This window comes from Zootoca vivipara, chromosome 11, assembly GCF_963506605.1.
Source record: "Zootoca vivipara chromosome 11, rZooViv1.1, whole genome shotgun sequence".
NCBI lineage: Eukaryota > Metazoa > Chordata > Lepidosauria > Squamata > Lacertidae > Zootoca > Zootoca vivipara.
The window spans coordinates 12,239,392-12,258,435 of NC_083286.1; the positions used below are offsets into that span (position 1 = coordinate 12,239,392).

General features: G+C 40.7%; 1 protein-coding gene across 2 annotated transcripts in view; it reads right to left on the minus strand.

Annotated features, from left to right (window-relative positions):
- Positions 1–5,030: 5,030 nt before the first annotated feature.
- AUH (AU RNA binding methylglutaconyl-CoA hydratase) overlaps positions 5,031–19,044 on the minus strand; it is a 38,931-nt gene continuing 24,917 nt past the window's right edge. Inside the window, exon 10 of one of the 2 annotated variants that reach the window (XM_035100283.2) lies at positions 5,031–18,357. In XM_035100283.2, coding sequence (XP_034956174.2) covers positions 18,280–18,357 — 78 coding nt within the window. In that variant the 3' untranslated portion in view covers positions 5,031–18,279. The remainder of the gene's footprint in view (positions 18,358–19,044) is intronic. The other variant, XR_009558313.1, reaches the window with a different exon arrangement.

Here is a 19,044-nt window from a genome sequence, read left to right on the forward strand (position 1 = left end):
AGTGAGTACTGTCACAAAAAATTACATAAATAAAAACCTGCTCACGTGTAAGGGCAGCCAATACACTTGTGTACTGGACTCTGGACTCCTGTATGCTTCCTGATCGAATGAAACATTGGAATATTCAGTAAGAGGATGCCAAAATGCATGCTGAAGTTTCTCTTCTCATAGAAGACAAATGAATTAGTTGCAGATATTCTAGATCACAGTATGTTTTCAGTTGCAGAGGCTGCGCTCATGCAAGGGCTGCTCTCTTATCAAGAGTAGCTATCTGAAGAAATGCAGAAAACAAATAAAGCACAGATGCAATAAATTATCAGTTCGTTTCACAGAAGTTTCTTTTTATCTCCACATGCAATTTTTAAAAGTTTGATCCCTTTTGTTTTGAGGTTGTTGTTTTTACACCAGAATAACTCTTCAATAGACTTCTCCTCCTGTAATTCAGAGGGTGTCTGTTTTGTCCTCTCTAATTCACAGATGTAAATCTCGATTCTGCGCCTTTTTGCCTGTTATTTCTTCAACTGACAACCACACGCAAGACCACCGAGATTATATTTAGAATGAATAAAAGCCTAGACACCCAGGCCACAAGCCACAATCCATAAAACATGTTTTTAGTGAAGGAGTGTTCACTGCTTTGCGGTCAATCGCCATTTTTTTAAAATTGAAATAGAAATGTTGGTTTACAAGCCACAAGGTTAAAGTTATAGATTACAAGCCCCCAATCTGGCTCCCTGTCAACAGCACAAAAAAGAATTAGATTAACCTTCACTTTCAAAGTGCTTGTTGCTAATCGAATATCAGATCTCTGCTTTGTGCCTAACCAGGAAGCTGTGCACTTCACTTAAGGCAGGAATGGGAGATCTTTTCCCCTCTGCATGACAACTGCATTTCTCCTTGGGCAATCTTCTGTGTCAGGGGTGGGCAGGAAAAAGTGGACACACCCAAGGTTGTGAGATGCTTGCCTTTGTACAGTAGGCTACATTCCAGCCCTCACTCGCTGGATCATCACCTTGCCGTGGTGAGTGGGTTTGCACATTCCTATGACCCTTGTGAGTGAAGCCATCAGGGAGTGAGAAATGTCCCTATTTTCATCTAAGGAATGTTGGAGGGCATGGATACCAGCTCCTGTACAGTCATACCTCGGTTTAAGTACGCCTCGGTTTGAGTATTTTCAGTTTAAGTACTCCGCGGACCTGTCTGGAACGGATTAATCCACTTTCCATTACTTTCAATGGGAAAGTTCGCTTCAGATTAAGTACACTTCAGGTTAAGTATGGACTTCCGGAACCAATTACACTCATACCTCGGGTTAAGTACGCTTCAGGTTGAGGACTCCGCGGACCTGTCTGGAACAGATTAATCCACTTCCCATTACTTTCAATGGGAAAGTTCGCTTCAGGTTAAGTACAGACTTCCGGAACCAATTGTGTTTGTAAACCGAGTTACCAATGTAATGTCCTTTTTGAGACTGAGTATAAACACAGACTTCATGGCTTTAAAATGGCTTTTCTTTTCTTGCTGTTTGCTTCACCTCCTGCATTGTGTAACATCTTGTGCTGAAGAGTTCCTTTTTGTATTTTGTAACATTTTGGTTGGTCATAATAAAGGCAAAGCCCAGCTGTGGATTTTGGAGTTTGGTCTTTCTTTCTTTCTTTTCACAGGTAAGTACAGAACATAAGGAAGCTTCCCTCCCTCCCTCTCCATGGTCAATCTGGCAGGACACCTATGGGCAAAAACCATACGCTGTTGTCATAGCATCTGACATAAAATATGGCACAAAATGTGTCTATTATGTGTTCATTTCTTCTTGTCCAAAGTTCACAAGTTCACAACTTCTCCATTAGAGCCAAAGTTCAAGTTTTAAGCTCCCCGGTGCTTGGCAATGGTCAATTTAGCCACTGCAATAGGATGTACAATCAAATCTTTGGAAGGCAGTCAGAAACACAATAAAAAAGTAGAGAGGAGTGCAACGTTAAGATCAGGTCATGTTTGGTTATGTGCAGAATTTCCTGGAAGAGAGCTGTTGTTTTTCTTATACCTTTGATATCTGTGTTTCCGTGCATGTATGCTTGCTGGCCTCTGACGAGCTGCCTTTAGCATTGTGGCACCGTGAATACACTCAGAAGCTGGCTGAAATCTCTGCCGGATGAACTGGGAGGTTGAAATTTTCTTTTACAGCTTAGTGATGGAGCATAATCACTGCATGGAAAAGGTTCCAGGTTCAATCTTTGGAACACCTAGCTAAAGGAATGTGGCACCAAGACTAGGAAAAACCTCTGTATCTGCCAAGTGCCCTGGAAAAAAAATGGGACATGCCATTTTTCAGCACAAGATCACAGCGGCCATTTTGGATGTTGTGCTCTCGCGTAGCATTTTCAACCCGAGAAAGGACATTTTTGGGGTGAGAGAGCGAGGCACGGGTTATGGGACTCACCTGGGAGTGCATCCTGGAAGACACATGTCCCAGTCTGGGGTCTAAAAAAGTTGTACAATATGGACCTCGCCTTGTCCATAAGTCAGGTTGGCCATTACAAGCGAGTTTCAGCACTAGGCTAGATAGGGCAATGACCTCATCCTTTGTAAGCCGGCTCCTTGCACCATCAGTGGCAGGAATTTAACCATGAGCATTAAAATAAAACACTTACCATAAAAGATGGGCTGAGCTATTTAGGTTAAAGTAATCATCGAGTATTAAAACTGGCAACTAACTAGAAGTTTCTGTTAATCCCTTAGGCTAAAAAGTGTCACACACTGAAACAAAGCCAGAGCAGATTCAAGAGTAGTATCAATTTTCAGAAAGTTTGTGTGACTCCCCCCCCCCCTGATGTTCACTCTGGTCTAGAAAAGTTTTCATGTTCTTCTGAGGCATTGGGAATTGCTACGAGGAGGGCCAAGCTGTTAACTTGAGGGAAAGGCCCAGTTTAATGTCCTTTGTTCACAATTGCTAGATGTGTTCATCTTGTGCTCCAGGTCTGATGGATACTTGGGGATCAGGGGGAAAGTATATTTACTTTTGGGGGCAGATTTATGGCATCCTGAGAAGTCAGGTGCCTTTCCATATGGCACAGTATGGGAATCTCAAAATTAAGAGGGTATATTTATCGCTTCCTCTGTGATTGTAGCCCAATGGGTTGAGTGATGGTCCACGTTGGTAGATGATATTTCACCTTTAAGAAGCTGAACTAGCTGATAATACATATCTACGATACTAGCACGTCATTCTGTAGGGTACAGAATGCTCCCCAATGGGAATGTTAGCTCCCCACTTATCCTATGACATTCCATGGCAACCCACATACAGTGGTACCTTGACTTACGAACAACTCAACAAACAAATTTTTCGACTTACGAATGGGGCAAATGGCCGCACGCTTACGAATTTCTCGACATCCAAACGGAAACCGCGGCAGTTTTAGATTTTTCAGTTTCCAATGCATGCCTATGGGAAATCACGTTTCCAATGGCGCTTTTCGACTTACAAATTTTTCGACCTACGAAGGTGCCTTCGGAACGGATTAAATTCGTAAGTTGAGGCACCACTGTATCATTCAATTTCCCTCCCAAACCTCTGAGGGTCTTCTGGCAGTTCCCTCACTGCGAGAAGTGAAGTTACAAGGAAGCAGGCAGAGGGCCTTCTTGGTAGTGGAACCTTCCTGTGGAACATCATTCCATCAGATGTCAAGGAGATAAAGAACTACACTACTTTTAGAAGGCAGTCTTGTATCGGGAATTTTTAAATGTTTGACGCTTTTTGTTTTTATATGTGGAAGCCGCCCAGAGTGGCTGGGGCAACCCAGTCAGATGGGAGGGGTATAAATAATAAAATTGTTGTTGTTCCACAATATACAGGTAGTTGACCATCAGCCCTGCTGGTTGGATGGAAGGAATCCACTCATAAATAAATCTTTAGGTGGAAGGTTTCGGAAGAACATACCGTAACCTGCTTTTCCTGACACAACCTGACATGCCGTACTGGTACTTTATGAAACAAAGAGCACTTTCAGGGCAAGTGAGTTTGACAACATCACTTTTCCTTATTATGAAATACTCGGCAAGGACTGCTTTTGCAACACAACTGGGTTGCACAATGCATTGTGCCTGGTGGTTCTCATAACACACAAGACGAGCCTGGCATCTTAGAATGGGTTATCAGGGAGTTATCTGAGCGTGCAAGAACACTCAAAGAAAAACACAGAAAATAATGCAGAGAAATATGTATGGTACAAGAAAAGCACGATATATCCCTCAAAGCAAAATCAGTGTGCATGGCTTCTATGCAGGAGAGGGCCTGGGGCAGATTGGAAGGAAAACTGCCCTGCCATCAGCCCACTGGGCTATGTAACATGAGCCCTGCCTCCAGAGCTTTGTCTTTTTCGGGGGGGGGTAATTTTAAATTGGTTTTACAGAGACTTTTTACAAAGTTACACACACACACACACCCATAAAAAGATTCCTCTGAATCTCAGCACTTCCTCCAACCCCCTCCATTGAGTCCCATTTTAAGCATGTATTACTGCATGTTCTTCCATACTCCGATTTTTGTATCAAACCATATTGTCCCTGGTAATTGTTACACTACAAGCGTGATCAAAATCCTGCTAATGTTTCCATCTGCTTACAGTGGTCTCCTAAATAATGTATATTCCCCCCATTCTTTTATAAAGTTATTGTCCTCTTGATTTCTGAGTTTTCCAGTCAGTTTTGCCATCTGGGCATACTTAGTTTGCCATTCCTCTCTGTTAGGGAATCTTTATTTCCATCTCTGGGCTAGTAGTATCCGAGTGGCTGTTGTCGCATACATAAAAGGTCTCTTCTGCTCCTTTGGAACCTATGATTCCTAATAGAAAATGCCTTTTTGGGGACAAAGGTTATTTTAAGCATCCCCCCCATTTCATTACATATCATCTCCCAGAAAGCTTTTGTTACCTTACAAGTCCACCACATATGATAAAAGTTACCTTCTTTTTCTTTACATTTCCAGCAGATATTTATACTTGTCCTATGCATTTTTGCCAACTTAGTAGGGGTCAAATACCACCGGTACATCATTTTCGTATTTTTTTTTTCCAATGCACAATATGCCGTAAATTTCGAATCTGTTTTCCATAGCCTTTCCCAATCTACCATCTGGATAGGAGGTCCCAAATATTTGCCCAGTGTATCATTACCGACTTGACCTGTTCATCTAGAGCTTTATTTGTCAGTTTGGCTTCCCACTCAGGATCGCGTGGCTAGTTTTGCCATTAAGATTTCCAGTAGACCAAGATTGGTTGCTGGAACAAAGGGCAGCACATCTTGCATTGTCCACTATGTGCCTGTCTTTCTTTCACATTATATACAACAGATGGGACAGGCAGAAAAATGCTTGGGTCCTTGTCTTTTTTGCAGTCAACGTTGGAAACTGTGTGCTTAAGAAGGATGCCACCTTTCCCAACCAAATCATGTATACGGCTCAGTTCCCTTTCTCTGCTCCTCGCTACAGGCACAAATAACGAATGGAATAAATCTGCAAAGCAGCAGGACTCTAGCACTGTGAAGTACTTTCTTTCGTACAATTGTCCCTGTAGTTATTAGGAGCAATGAAGTGCCATTACAAAGGCAGCAGTTCTGCAGTCCATACATGACCTGTTTGGATTTCAGTAAGGCATCAGTATAAACAAGCTATAAACCAGGCTGCCGACTGTAAAAGGCCTTTAATACTTCGAGAGATCTCGAATATCCCAATATTTATTTGCTGCTTTAGAAGGCAAGAATTCCAAACGGCGAGCAAGACTAGACAGTTCGGGTTAAGGTCCAACTATAACACATCTCTGTGTTTTCATTATAATAAGCTGTGCACCAAATAAGGGCTCTTTTCTCTGACAGCAAAGGGGGAGCATGAGAATACAACCTGCTCAGTGTGAGAGCCAAGATTGCTGGTTCCTGGGATTACAGCAAATCATTCTCTCTCTCTCTGTATATGTGTATGTGTGTGTGTGTCTTCTAGCATTTGAACTTGCAGTGATGAAAATTAACCTTTCTAATTTTCTGCATGATAAATTAGTGGCGCATCAATTCCAGGCTAAGTATTGTGCTGATGCAATGGATGAAATGCTCATTAAACATATATTACTAATGACTGTAAGGCACCAGTGCAGATGCCCTAGGACATGAAGGGCAGACATTTAAAACACTTGATGTGCAATTTTCTTCACTAATCTCCCCTAACTACTGGCTGAATAACTGTGGAAGGATGTTTAGAACCAGGGCAGGGGGGCTCACTGACTGCAGGAATGGATGATCCCCTATTATTTTGATGGGAGACTTTGAGTAGTACAAGCAGACATGCAGTAGAGAGCAGCATGAATTAAATCCACCCTTGTGTTTATATTGCAGCCCCTCTGCACCATTCCTAGCCTAGGTCTAGCTGGAATTTGCCTTATACTGAGCCACACCTTTGACCCATGTAACCCAATATTCTGTATCCTGACTGGCAGCAACTGTCCAGTTTTTCTGGCAGGAGTCTCTCCCAGCCTTACCCAGAAATACCAAGAACTGAAGCTGGGACTTTTTTGTATGTGAAGCGGATGCTCTGCCACTCAGCTAGTGCTTCCCACAATGGCAGTCCAGCTGTACAATAATGAAGTATTAAATTGTGTTCTTATCTATACATGTAATAAAAACGTAAGAATGTCGTCACGCTGCAGTTCATTTGACCATAGACAGGTGGCACTGTGAGCTACAGCATGATGATATGTGGTGGAAGGGTAGCCCAGGTTTTTTGGTTCCTCCATTTGCCTGCTCTGGGGCCCCTGCGCCTGGGATCCAGATAATTAGGTGAGATGGAAATACTAGTCAACTTTCTCCTCGTCGGTCAGCTTTCTTTGTCACCAGTTACGATGAAGCATTGACCTGGAAGCATGAGCAGCACAGGAAGAAGTGATGGCCAGCCAGCTGACCTGGTAATCTGCCACCACTACCACTTAGGAAGGCAAGTCAGCCCAGATAAGATGCTACATCCCTTAATGTAACACGTCCATCTAGGTATGTAATAGATAATCCGCTGAATCTGTCATCAAACACTCTGAGAACTGTTCGACACTTTTACCAAAACAGGGTGTAAAGGATTTTCAAAGGTCTACAATTTCCTTTGCTTAGGCTTTCATAGCTGCATGCCTGAAAATATGTTGCATCCATCTTCAAGATGTCGGTTTCAGGCCATTCAGACTTTGAAGTCTAATTCATGTCGCTGCTCCTCGACATTAACCAGAGTGCTGACCTCATCAAGATGACAGAGAGACTTTACAAGACAGATGGCAATTTGTTGACGCTTAACACTTAAAAATGGACTCCATTACAAAGGCACTTTATTTAAAGAAACTATCTAAAGAAAGAAAACACAAGTACTCATAGAAAACGTAAATTGCTGACAGATTTGTTTTCAACTCAAGAAAGAAATGTGCTGACAGTGGGGTTTTGCAGAGTACAGTAACTTCAAACTTTTTTATCCTTTTAAATAATGAGACAAAAATAGTAATGAGAGGGTGTTTCGGGTTTTGTTTTCTAATTACCATCTGCTTCTACTCATAAAATCATGCTCAGAAGAATGGATTCCATACATTGAAGAGCAATAAAAGACCGATAAGTATCTTTCCTCACCAGTAAGTTGCAACATACTCAACTTCTATAGGTCATCCGAAAATATCAACTGCAAGGTCATTAAGATCTGAAATCCTGTTGAGTTTTGGAGTAAAGACTGAGAGGACTGACGTTTAATGACAATGGGACTGCTGCCTCAAGGAGAGGTCCTTAATATCATTAAGGTATCCCTTTTCCTCCATCTCTTATCCTATGCATGCTTTAGAAACCCTAAATGGTGTTGCTTCCCGGCAGGTTAGGAACTTACTATCATTAAGGACTGAGTCTGCATCCACATTGTTGTTGTTGTTGTTGTTTAGTCGTGTCTGACTCTTTGTGACCCCATGGACCAGAGCACGCCAGGCACTTCTGTCTTCCAATGCCTCCTGCAGTTTGGTCAGACTCATGTTGGTAGCTTTGAGAACACTGTCCAACCACCTTGTCCTCTGTCGTCCCCTTCTCCTAGTGCCCTCAATCTTTCCCAACATCAGGGTCTTTTCCAGGGAGTCTTCTCTTCTCATGAGGTGGCCAAAGTATTGAAGCCTCAGCTTCAGGATCTGTCCTTCCAGTGAGCACTCAGGGCTGATTTCCTTCAGAATGGATAGGTTTGATCTTCTTGCAGTCCATGGGACTCTCAAGAGTCTCCTCCAGCACCATAATTCAAAAGCATCAATTCTTTGGCGATCAGCCTTCTTTATGGTCCAGCTCTCACTTCCATACATCACTTACTGGGAAAACCAGTAACTAGACGGACCTTTGTCGGCAAGGTGATGTCTCTGCTTTTTAAGATGCTGTCTAGGTTTGTCATTGCTTTTCTCCCAAGAAGCAGGCGTCTTTTAATTTCGTGACTGCTGTCACCACCTGCAGTGATCAAGGAGCCCAAGAAAGTAAAATCTCTCACTGCCTCCATCTCTTCCCCTTCTATTTGCCAGGAGGTGATGGGACCAGTGGCCATGATCTTGGTTTTTTTTGATGTTGAGCTTCAGACCATATTTTGCGCTCTCCTCTTTCACCCTCATTAAAAGGTTCTTTAATTCCTCCTCACTTTCTGCCATCAAGGTTGTGTCATCTGCATATCTGAGGTTGTTGATATTTCTTCCAGCAATCTTAATTCCGGCTTGGGATTCATCTAGTCCAGCCTTTCACATGATGAATTCTACATATAAGTTAAATAAGCAGGGAGATACTAATTCCTAAACCCACACTTCTTCGGGAGTCCGAAAAGGAGCTCCTACTGTCACAGCCATTAACACTGCCTTTGCTACCGAAATTTACTAACGAAAGCGGTAGACAGGCCTTTGGGTCAAATCTACTGGAAATGTTTCTTGTTTGATCGCTATGGCAATGGATGGGTGTTTACACGCAAACTTGGAGAAGACAGCATCCATCAACTGTACCCATTTCGTGGGATAACTGGAAAACTAATACTTGGCTTTCTATTGCTTTTTGATTCATGCTCTCTTTGTAAATGTTTCCAATCAACTGTCCACATAATTCCGATTTGCATTTGTGCTATACAGCAAACTCCAAAACATCTCGAAGTCCCTTTTGAGGAGGCAGCGATTCTGATGCCCGCTGCACAAACACAAGTGGGGAGCCAGTGTGTTGCACTGGTTAGTGTGCTGGGCAAGGAAGACACAGGTTTGAATACTAACTCAACCATGAAGTTCTTGGCAGTGACCTTTTGTCAGTCACTGTCTCTCAGCCCAACCTACATCACAGGGTTGATTTGAGGGTAAAATGAGGAGGGGGCGAGGAACAGTGTTCACCGCCTTGAGCTCCTCAGATGAAAGGTGGGGTGTAACTAAACCATCAATACATTTATCTCTTGATGATGACTCTCAACTGCAAGTGGAATAATCTCCGGAGAAATGCAATGCACTTGACTTGAGAAAATGAAATGGGAGAACAAGCTGTGTGAAAGAACATCGAAAGGAACTTGGAGAACAGACCATGGAGAGCTGTTCTATATCATATGACATGCACGTTCCAAAAGCCTACAGAAAAATCTCAAATGCAAAATCCACTTATTTCTTTACAATTATCATAAAATAGGGGTGTTATTTTAATATGGATTCAATGGACAGAAACAGCATGGTTGGATTATTGCAACAACAGTGTGAACATAAGAGACCTGTTGCATTGGGCCAAATATCAATTATAACCAAGCACCCTCTTCTAACAACAGCCAGCCAGGTGCCAATGAGAAGCCCATACAATACCTGAGTGCAATAGCACTCTCCTCGCTTGTGATTCCCAGCAGCCGGTATGGTAATTCAGAAACATACTGCTTCTGACCGTGTTGAGATTATGTAAAAGCTAAAAGTCTCCACAGTCACATCCTGTGAGCCGACAACAGCAAAGCCACAAAGGAATGAGCACACAAACTACTCCCTCTCTCCTCTCCTTTTGTCCTGAAGACAGAATGTAATGAACCGGTCGCTAAAGAAACCTGATCAAATTGTGACACGCTGTTTTGAAACCCTGAGTGGAGTTCATCTGAAACCTCAACATAGCCAGTGGCCTGTTATCTGCATACTATTCCAGGAAGAAAGGCATGACATTTCGTCATCGCAGCTGAAAGCCTAGCTGGCTCCGCACGTAGATTCAAGGCAAATAAGGAGCACTGATACGATTGCGGTAACAGAATCTCCTTCCTTTCCACTCACTGCTGTTACTACACTGGAATGGAGGAAGAGACATTGCTCAAGTTCCCAAGAACACACTCCAAGTCAATGTTTAGCTTTTTATTTGCTTTTGGCTGAGCTTATCCTGCAGAATGGAACACATGAGGTAAGATGGTAGCATTCCTAAACCGCCTCTCCCAGCAGAATATGGAGGTCAGATCCTGCAGCTCTTACTCAAGTCGTTTACCTTTTCACAAACAGCTGCACTAATTCCTATGGACAACCCGCATGACTATATATTACTCATTCTAGTGAGAGTTGCTGCAGCAGACCATTTTCCAGACTGGAAAGAGTATAGAATGACCTGTTTTAGGTTAAAAGCAGTACTGTATTCTGCAGAGATGTGAAAGGAGGATGTCTATTGAAATGGGTTATCAGCTAAGAAGCATAGAGCTTCCTCCTCTGCTAATGAATTGTGCAAACCAACACAATCTATATACAGTATTTTTCCAAGATTCAAACAATCTACTATTTCCACATTGTTATAATATGATATTTGAAGCTACTTGCTCTCTACAGTATAAATAAAAAACATTTTACATGAAATTTCAGTAGTGGTGCCAGCAGTATTTCTACTTCATAGAATCACAGAGTTGGAAGGAATCCCAAGGCTCATTTAGTCCAACCCACTCTCAACACATGGTTCCCCATTCAATTTGAAACCATACCAGAACCTGCTTAGCTTTGCAAATGTGCTGGCAATTTTATTGCTGCACCATTCAGGAACTGTACTCATATCAGAACCTGTTGATAGTATAGAAACTTTTCCTAAATCTGATTTTACACTATGGCATGTAAAGTGGGGGTGGGGTGGGGGAGTATTGTTCATTCCAACACAATACTTTAGCAAATGTCAGATGGTTTCTGGCAAAAGTTCAGCAAACTTACCATTTCCAATCTGGATTTATTTATTTAATGAATTAATCTTGCTCAGCTTATGATTGAGAACAACCAAATTGCTTTTTTAAAAAATCAGATACTTTTGAGCATGCGGGGTCTGTTCTTCAGTGGATTCAAGAGTTTTTGCTTTTCTTTCACATTATCAAGGGTCAGATCTAGTAACAAACACACAGCCTTTGACCAGTTTTGACCAATGCTTGTACGTACTTGTCCCAATATAAAAAGTGATTATTGACACTGAATATATTTGAGCCACTTTTACTTCTAAGTTTGCCAGTAGAACAATAAAAATCTGACTTGTTGGAGAAAATTGATAACATTTGCAGAACCAAGGAAATACTGTTTGCAACATTATTATTATTTTTTTGAAGCATGTGTGTCGCTTTGACCCCTAAAAATAAATCATCTTTGTTCTTTCCTGAAATGGATTACCCTATTTTCACCTCTGAAGCTGAAAACAGTTTTTAATCACGTACACTACCAAGTGAAAAGTGTCTGGCTATTCCTGAAACATGAGTCTGAAGTTGTCTGAGTCTTCTATACTTATGTGAGTTATGTCACAAAGCTAATCATTCCCAGGATACAAACATTCAAGCTAATGAAAAACTTCTTGTGCAAGCAGGAGCATAATATTGCATAATGCTTTCTAAAACGTGTTATGTGATCAGAGCACACGGCTGCATAATATATATATAAAATTGTGTTGACCTTTCCCAAGACAGAACTGGAAACATGTGATGTGCTGCTCTTGCCAACTGTTGCTTATTGACAATAATTAAGCTTGATGATATGAAGGAGAAACTTGTCTTCTTTTCAAGTCTTACAAAGGAGCTTTGAAGTTCTTACTTTCTGCCATAGTAAACATAAAACCGTGGCCAAGTTGGCTGGGCTGTATTACTGTTGTCCATTAGGAATGTCTCCCATTAAAGCTGGAATCAAATATGCAGTTCAAGTGGTTCCTGGCATTTGTGTGAGAGAAAACACATGCATTTTTACAAGAGCGCTCGAGGAGCCAAACGAGTATAAAGGTCAGAGGAACAAATGCCGCCAAAGGAATGCATGGGACATCAAATCTCAGCACATAACAATGGCATCTGAAGGTCTTGAGCAATAACGTGAGCGAGAAGCTCTTACTTAATCTCCTACCAGTATTACCGAAAAGAACATTTGCGAAACCTTTCAGACAAGCATGCTATAATTATAAGAAATATAAAGGCTCCCCCCCCCCCCCGGCAGAAGACAATTCTGCACAAATACCTGAGCAGACATGGCCTAATTAGAAAGCAAAGAAAGCAATGTTGTTTTTTTCTAAATGTCAGTGAACAATCTCAAAACCAACACAGCAGTAGTTCAGCAGTTCTCAAACTCCCCCCCCCCTCCCCATCACAGACCACTTGAAAATTGCTAAGGGTCTCCGCAGACCACTTAATGATTTTTCTGCCTGTTTTAACAACTGGAATGCACTGTGCTAGATGTCGTAAGATTTTAATTGTATTTTAATTGGTTATTTTAGGTCTTATACATTGTATCTGATTGCGTCATAGTTTGAATTCCATAGAATTTGAGTTGTAACACAACAAAACACAAAACAACAAAAGGAATAAAAAATGCAATTTTAAATCAATGTGAATATTCTTTAACTACAAATTCGCAGACATGCCGTGGGCTACTTGCATGAAGCTAAGAAATATGCAGAAATCTGAATCATTGATTGACATACCTTTACGGCCTTTGACTATTGCCCCAAGACTGTATCAGTTTGTTTTTATGAACAGTTGAAATCAGGGAAACTGTCCCATTGGAATGGATAGACACACACTTATGATTAGATTGCAAACTGTATACACCAGGTTTTCACACACATATACCAGAATGCTGAGGCAGACTCAGCACAATGAGCCTCCAAGCCAATATTGGTAAGTTAAAGTGTTTGGTCACAGAAAAGAGCATAGATATACTAGGCATAATGAAAATTTGGTGGAATGGAGACAACCCAGTGGAAAATTGTTCTCTCTGGACACAAACTCTAAAGGGGGGGGACAGGGAAAAGGATATTAAGAGGTGGTGTTACTCTGTACATCAAAGAGAACATATTACTGAGGAGGTGATACTGGGAATGAGTAATTTAGTACGGAAGAACTACTGTGGTCTCCCTGACCAAAAGGCTCAAAGTGATCTTGGAATGAGGAATCAATTAAATTGCAGCATCTCTCAGCAATTCTGCAAAATATATACCTGGTACTGTATTGGCCCGAATATAAGCCACACCCCGCCAATAAGCTGCACCTTCAAAAGTCATAGGGGAACAGAAAAAAGGACAATACCTGAATATAAGCCACTAACTTAAATTTGGGTTACAGGCTGCGGTTGGTAGAATTGTAACTCCAAGCCAATCTAAGCCTTTGATTTTGCAAGTACACAAAAGTTACTGTACAATCGCTAAAATTGCAAATCGCTATTTAATTGCTACAATTCCACAGGCACTCACACTCATAAATGGCAAATGAACAGTCAAGCTCGCAAATCAGCATTTTACCGTATGTCTGTTTCAGCAGGGATATCGTAAAAGCCACTTTTTGTGAGGTCGCGAATTTAAGCCACTCTTTAACTTTTCATGGTCAGAATTTGGGGGGGGGTGCGCCCCCCACCTTCTTTTTGTCCTGTCTGGTGTGTTTGTGTGTCTGTTATCAAGTGTGAGTTTGTGATGTCTTGGGGTGAAGTATTATATACAGTCAAACCTTGGTTGTCAAATGTAACCCGTTCCGAAACCGTTCGGCTTCTGAAACGTTTGGCAACCGAGGCGCGGCTTCCGATTGCTTGCAAGAGCTTCTTGCAGTCAAGCGGGAGCCGCGTCAAGATATCTGGGTTCTGAAAAAAACGTTCGAAAACCGGAAGATTTACTTCTGGTTTTCGGCGTTCAGGAGCTGAAATGTACGATAATGGAGGTGTTCGGGACCCGAGTTTTGACTGTAATGATCTGTGAACATGCGTAGATGTGCATTAAGGGGAACAGTTACAGAGCTGTGACTTCATATTGTAACTTGAAGAAACTTATAAACAGCAAAAAAAGAAGAGTTAGTGGTTAACAACCCATGTGCAGATTCTGTTGTTGTTTAGTCGTTTAGTCGTGTCCGACTCATCGTGACTCCATGGACCAGAGCACGCCAGGTACTCCTGTCTTCCACTGCCTCCCGCAGTTTGGTCATACTCAGATTCTACTTGAGACTATTTATTTCAATGGGGGATTTTAGAATGCACTATAAAATTATGTATTACGGGAATATTCACTTTAAGGCAGTGGTGTCCAAAGTTTTTTCAAAGAGGGCCAGATTTGATGAAGTGAAGGGCCGTGAGGGCCAACCAAAGTTCAGGATTAGCCTCCTGAAATGGACTGCTTTAAGGAGCTGGCTTCAACTCAAAGATTCAGCTATAGGAGCACAAGTTACTTCTGCTTCTGCAAAGGAATTGCCCCACTCCCCCACCCCATTTAACCTCCACCTCTGAAATTGTCTGAAGATCAGTGTCTACAAATGTGCGAGAAGAGAATCAGTACCAAGCGCATTCCATTCATAGAACAGGATCACTGGATCTGAAGTACCATTTACAAACATGATTTTCATGCCAAAAGGCTAATCACACCTATTCTTCACGGTGAATGAGATACCAAAATAAAGGGAGATATACACAAGTTACTACTGTCTGGTGTGCACAGGCAAAAGATGAGAAGACAGAAATAAAATTTAATAAATACAATGACCTGGAAACACTGAAATCCAATAGCTGAATAAGAAAGCAGGCAACGTGTTCTTATGACGAGAAGCACCTCCTCCAATTATAGAGTTTTATGAAAAAGGTTGCTAGCAATGTTACTAATAATTCAATATGGATGTGATTTGATATAATTTCATCCCCTTTAATATAATATGAATTTTCTGTGTGGTTTTTCCTCTGAAACTAGTTTCAGTAAGTACTACAATCTTTTTATACTCAGCAACAATCAGAATTAACAAAGGCAACAAGCAAATACAAAGAAATGGACAGGAGGTAGTTATGTACCGGAAAAAGGCAATTTCCCCTGAGAAAAATAAATGTAATGGACAAATAATTTCCTTATATTAAAATCAGTAATAATTACAAACACAAGTGTTCTGACAATGCCCAAAAGTTTCACTTTATCTAATCAATATTTTGACATCCTACCAGTAATCTTGATGAAATAAGCAGAGACATTCCACACAGAATTTACATTATTTCTGCATCAATTAGACAGGCTCAGTCCCACTTAAGTGAATGTACTTAAGTGTGCATAACTGAATGTAGGATCATATTAAATTACAACTTGCACATTAAGAATAGCATTTCAAAAATTTTAGAGACAAAACAAAAATGGAGCTTTGTTTAACTGTCAGGAACTGCTCCAATTTTTACTTTAGAAACTATAACGCATGAAATGATCTTCCTAGCAGATTTATCAGCCAACAAAATGATAAACCCACTGTACCATATATAATCAATGTTCATATAGCTATATAGTTGAAGGTTAATTTTAATGAGCTCATGCATTTCATATTGATCAGCTCTTTTACCACCATACAGCTAAAATGTAACCACATGCGTGCCATGTTACTTTAACAGCAGACAATGCCACATGATAAGTTTATTTGAAAAACTTGAAATAAGTCATGTTAATAAATTAAATCTTATTCTAGAACGTAAGAATTACACAACGGGGGCAGTAGTAGTCTCACTCCAAAGACTTAGCATTCAACTTTGGGTATCGGCCAAACAGTTTCAAACCAATGCTCGGAGGCAGTGGTTTAACTGATCTGGTTAAAAAAAGGATAAAACTGAATCCAGAGGAAGTTCTCTTAACTAGTGTTCTGAATAAGATTAGCAGCATAAAGTGCCCATGGATTCTATTTCCCTCCTTGGGAAGCAGGTGTTACTCAGGAGCAGCTTTTATCGCCTTTATCTGTCTACGAAGGCTACACCCTTTCCTGTAGAGAGAGATTTGGACGTACCAATCTGTGCTTTCATAACCTCTAGAGCAGTCTACTTATGTGTGGCTTGGATTGTCTTGTTCGTTCATCTAGCACAAAATGCCACTAACGGCTCCTGTTGGATACAGGGCGGCAGGAACGTTAATTCATCCTATTCTACAGCAACTGCACTGGCTGTTAGCTTCCTGGCTCAATTCAAGCAGCGAGTTATTCCCTGTGAAATCTTCAATACCCTGGGACAATATTCTCTGAATACAAATTCTCCCCATGTTAACCCAGTTCGTATATAATATGGTCTCTAAGTCAGACCCTGCTCTAAATACCCCTCATGCTCCCAAGATTAGAGAACAACTCTTCTGAAGAGATCTGAAGTGATATAGTTCTTACAGCTTTTCAGAGAGGACACAAAACTGACCTGCTCCAAACACTGAGAGATGTTGAGCGGGCATTTCTAGTTCTGTGCCTGCTGCTATTGAGTAACTTTTAAAAAGGATGTCATTAGCTGAGACTTTTTATTAGTAGCAGCAGCATTGTTTACGAAGTGAGATACAAACAGTCCATGTTGAACCTTAAGTTCTAAATATATTTGAACTTAGGCACCTTCCTATGTACGGTGCTAGGTGTTACATTATTATAAGACGGTCTTTAGCAGGTTTCTAATATATATTTGTAGATATATGTTTCACCACCAGTTACTTTCTAATGCAGAGCAACTTTGGAAATAGCAGAAATCAAATATCGCAGCCCTTTCGTATTTGGACTTTTCCGTGTCATATGTGAGAATGCATACAGCGATGTTTTTGTGGGTTTTGATGACAAGGAATACATTTGTAAACATTAAATAGGGTTTAATGATATACATTTTTAAAGGAAACGTTTCTAATGAATATGCCATTCCTGTCCAATTCTCATATTTACCAAATAGTGCAGATCCTGATTATCTCAGGAAATGGGACAACCTTCCCACCAGTTCATGGACATGAATAAGTTTAAAGATTAATGATTTGCAATGGGTCTATTCTGAGTAGGACTTAGTTGAACAGAACCCCAAATGTAGAAATGATTTCTACAATGCTGCAAAAGAACTGTTTTTCGCAATTTTCATTTCCCCCTTAGCTTATTTCATGTAGAACATCAATTGAAATGTGCTTCCACATGACACTTAGCTATGGCCCTATGAAAACCTTCTGTTGGCTAGAGTAGACATGTTTACTATCAGGCTATAACAGTGGTCATGATTTTTGTGTATGTATAAGACAGTCCTTACAAATATTTTAACATTATTCTATGAGGTTCTTTATTCTACACTGACAATATTCATGCATGCGCACTGCTAGCCAAAAAGTAGCTCCAAGGTGGATTGGGCATCAGGTGTGAAAATGCCCCATTTCATGACCTATGTTGTGTTGCACTCAAATAGCTCTGGGAGGAAATCTAAGTTCAGTCTATTTTATTATTAAAATTGGATTAAAGCTGAACTTTAGCACAATGGTATTAATATAGCAAATCACCCTTTTACAACTGTGCAACACCACAATAAAGTTTCCAAATGGATTTCATATACCAGCAAAATATATGAACAGCTGTTTACCCAGTTGCTTTGCCTCATCCATTCAGCTAACTCTATACATTCAAGTAGAGAACAAGCACAGTATTTTTGATCTAAAGATTCATTTAGAAACTTTATGCAGTCCATTTCACACGTTTAGATGTGCAGAATTTCAAATTTTTTGTCCCAACAGCAGAAGACTTGTACATCTGATGTTCTCTTAAGCTTTGTCTGCATTAGGCATTCAATATATTTATCTGATGAGGAATGCAATTCAAATATATGGAATAAAGTGCTGTATAACTCAATGACCTCAAAAATACACACAGAAGTTTTGAGAAACTGTTAAGGGTAAATATGCATCTGAATACATTATAGATCAAAGTATGGGTGGTTAACATTTACTTTCCTGGTTGCGATATTCCAGGTTCTGAGGCAAAAAAAAAAAAAACCAGTTGAAAAGTCTTTCCTGTAGTATGTGTATTTCATTTGTTTTTCTAAAGGCGTATGTGTTGTTGTTTTTCTATTCTCCCTTGTAGCGAGGGGGTCTTTTTTCTTTAAAAGCAAGAAGACCTTCAATTCTGTCTTTTGTTGGAATAGTCTAGAATGAACAAAAATCATTCTCAGTGCCCACATTTAAAGTTAAGTCTCATTTTCATGCACCTTCACCCTCTAGAGCTGTCAAGTTCAATTCATAATATACATACAGAAAGCTAAGGAAACCTGCAGCTGTTACAAATCAATCACAATTCTCTGTAGTCACTCTTTTGCTGATCTAAACCAGTGGAAGGGCTAGCACATTGAGAGCAGTTTCCAATATGCTCTTTCTACACTAAGATTATCCTGATGGAAGGAACATGTAAACACTTATTTTGCCATAAGCATGAAGGTTGAGAAATGGATTCCTAAATCAGGTACCTGCTGCAAAGTTATGAACTTTCATACTGCATCTGACTGTGAATTTTCCCAGGCTTGACACAGAATGAGTTTACCTAAAAGAAGCTGAATTTGACTCAACCCAAAGTTAGCCTCATTACTAAGCTCAATTTGGGGGTAAATCTGCATGCATGGTGAAGGTGACAATGCCTGACTGCTATGGAATGGAAGAAGAACTCTGGCCGAGAAGCTTCAGCTCATGGCTGAAGTAAGCCTGAATGTATGTATATTCTAGGGGTGCGCTCTGGCCAAAAAAAAATCAGATCTGTATCTGTCACTTTAGAATGCAGCCAAAGTCGCTGTGTGCTCGGTCTATATTCCAAGTCGCTCTGTGCTCTGTCAGATTCAAGTC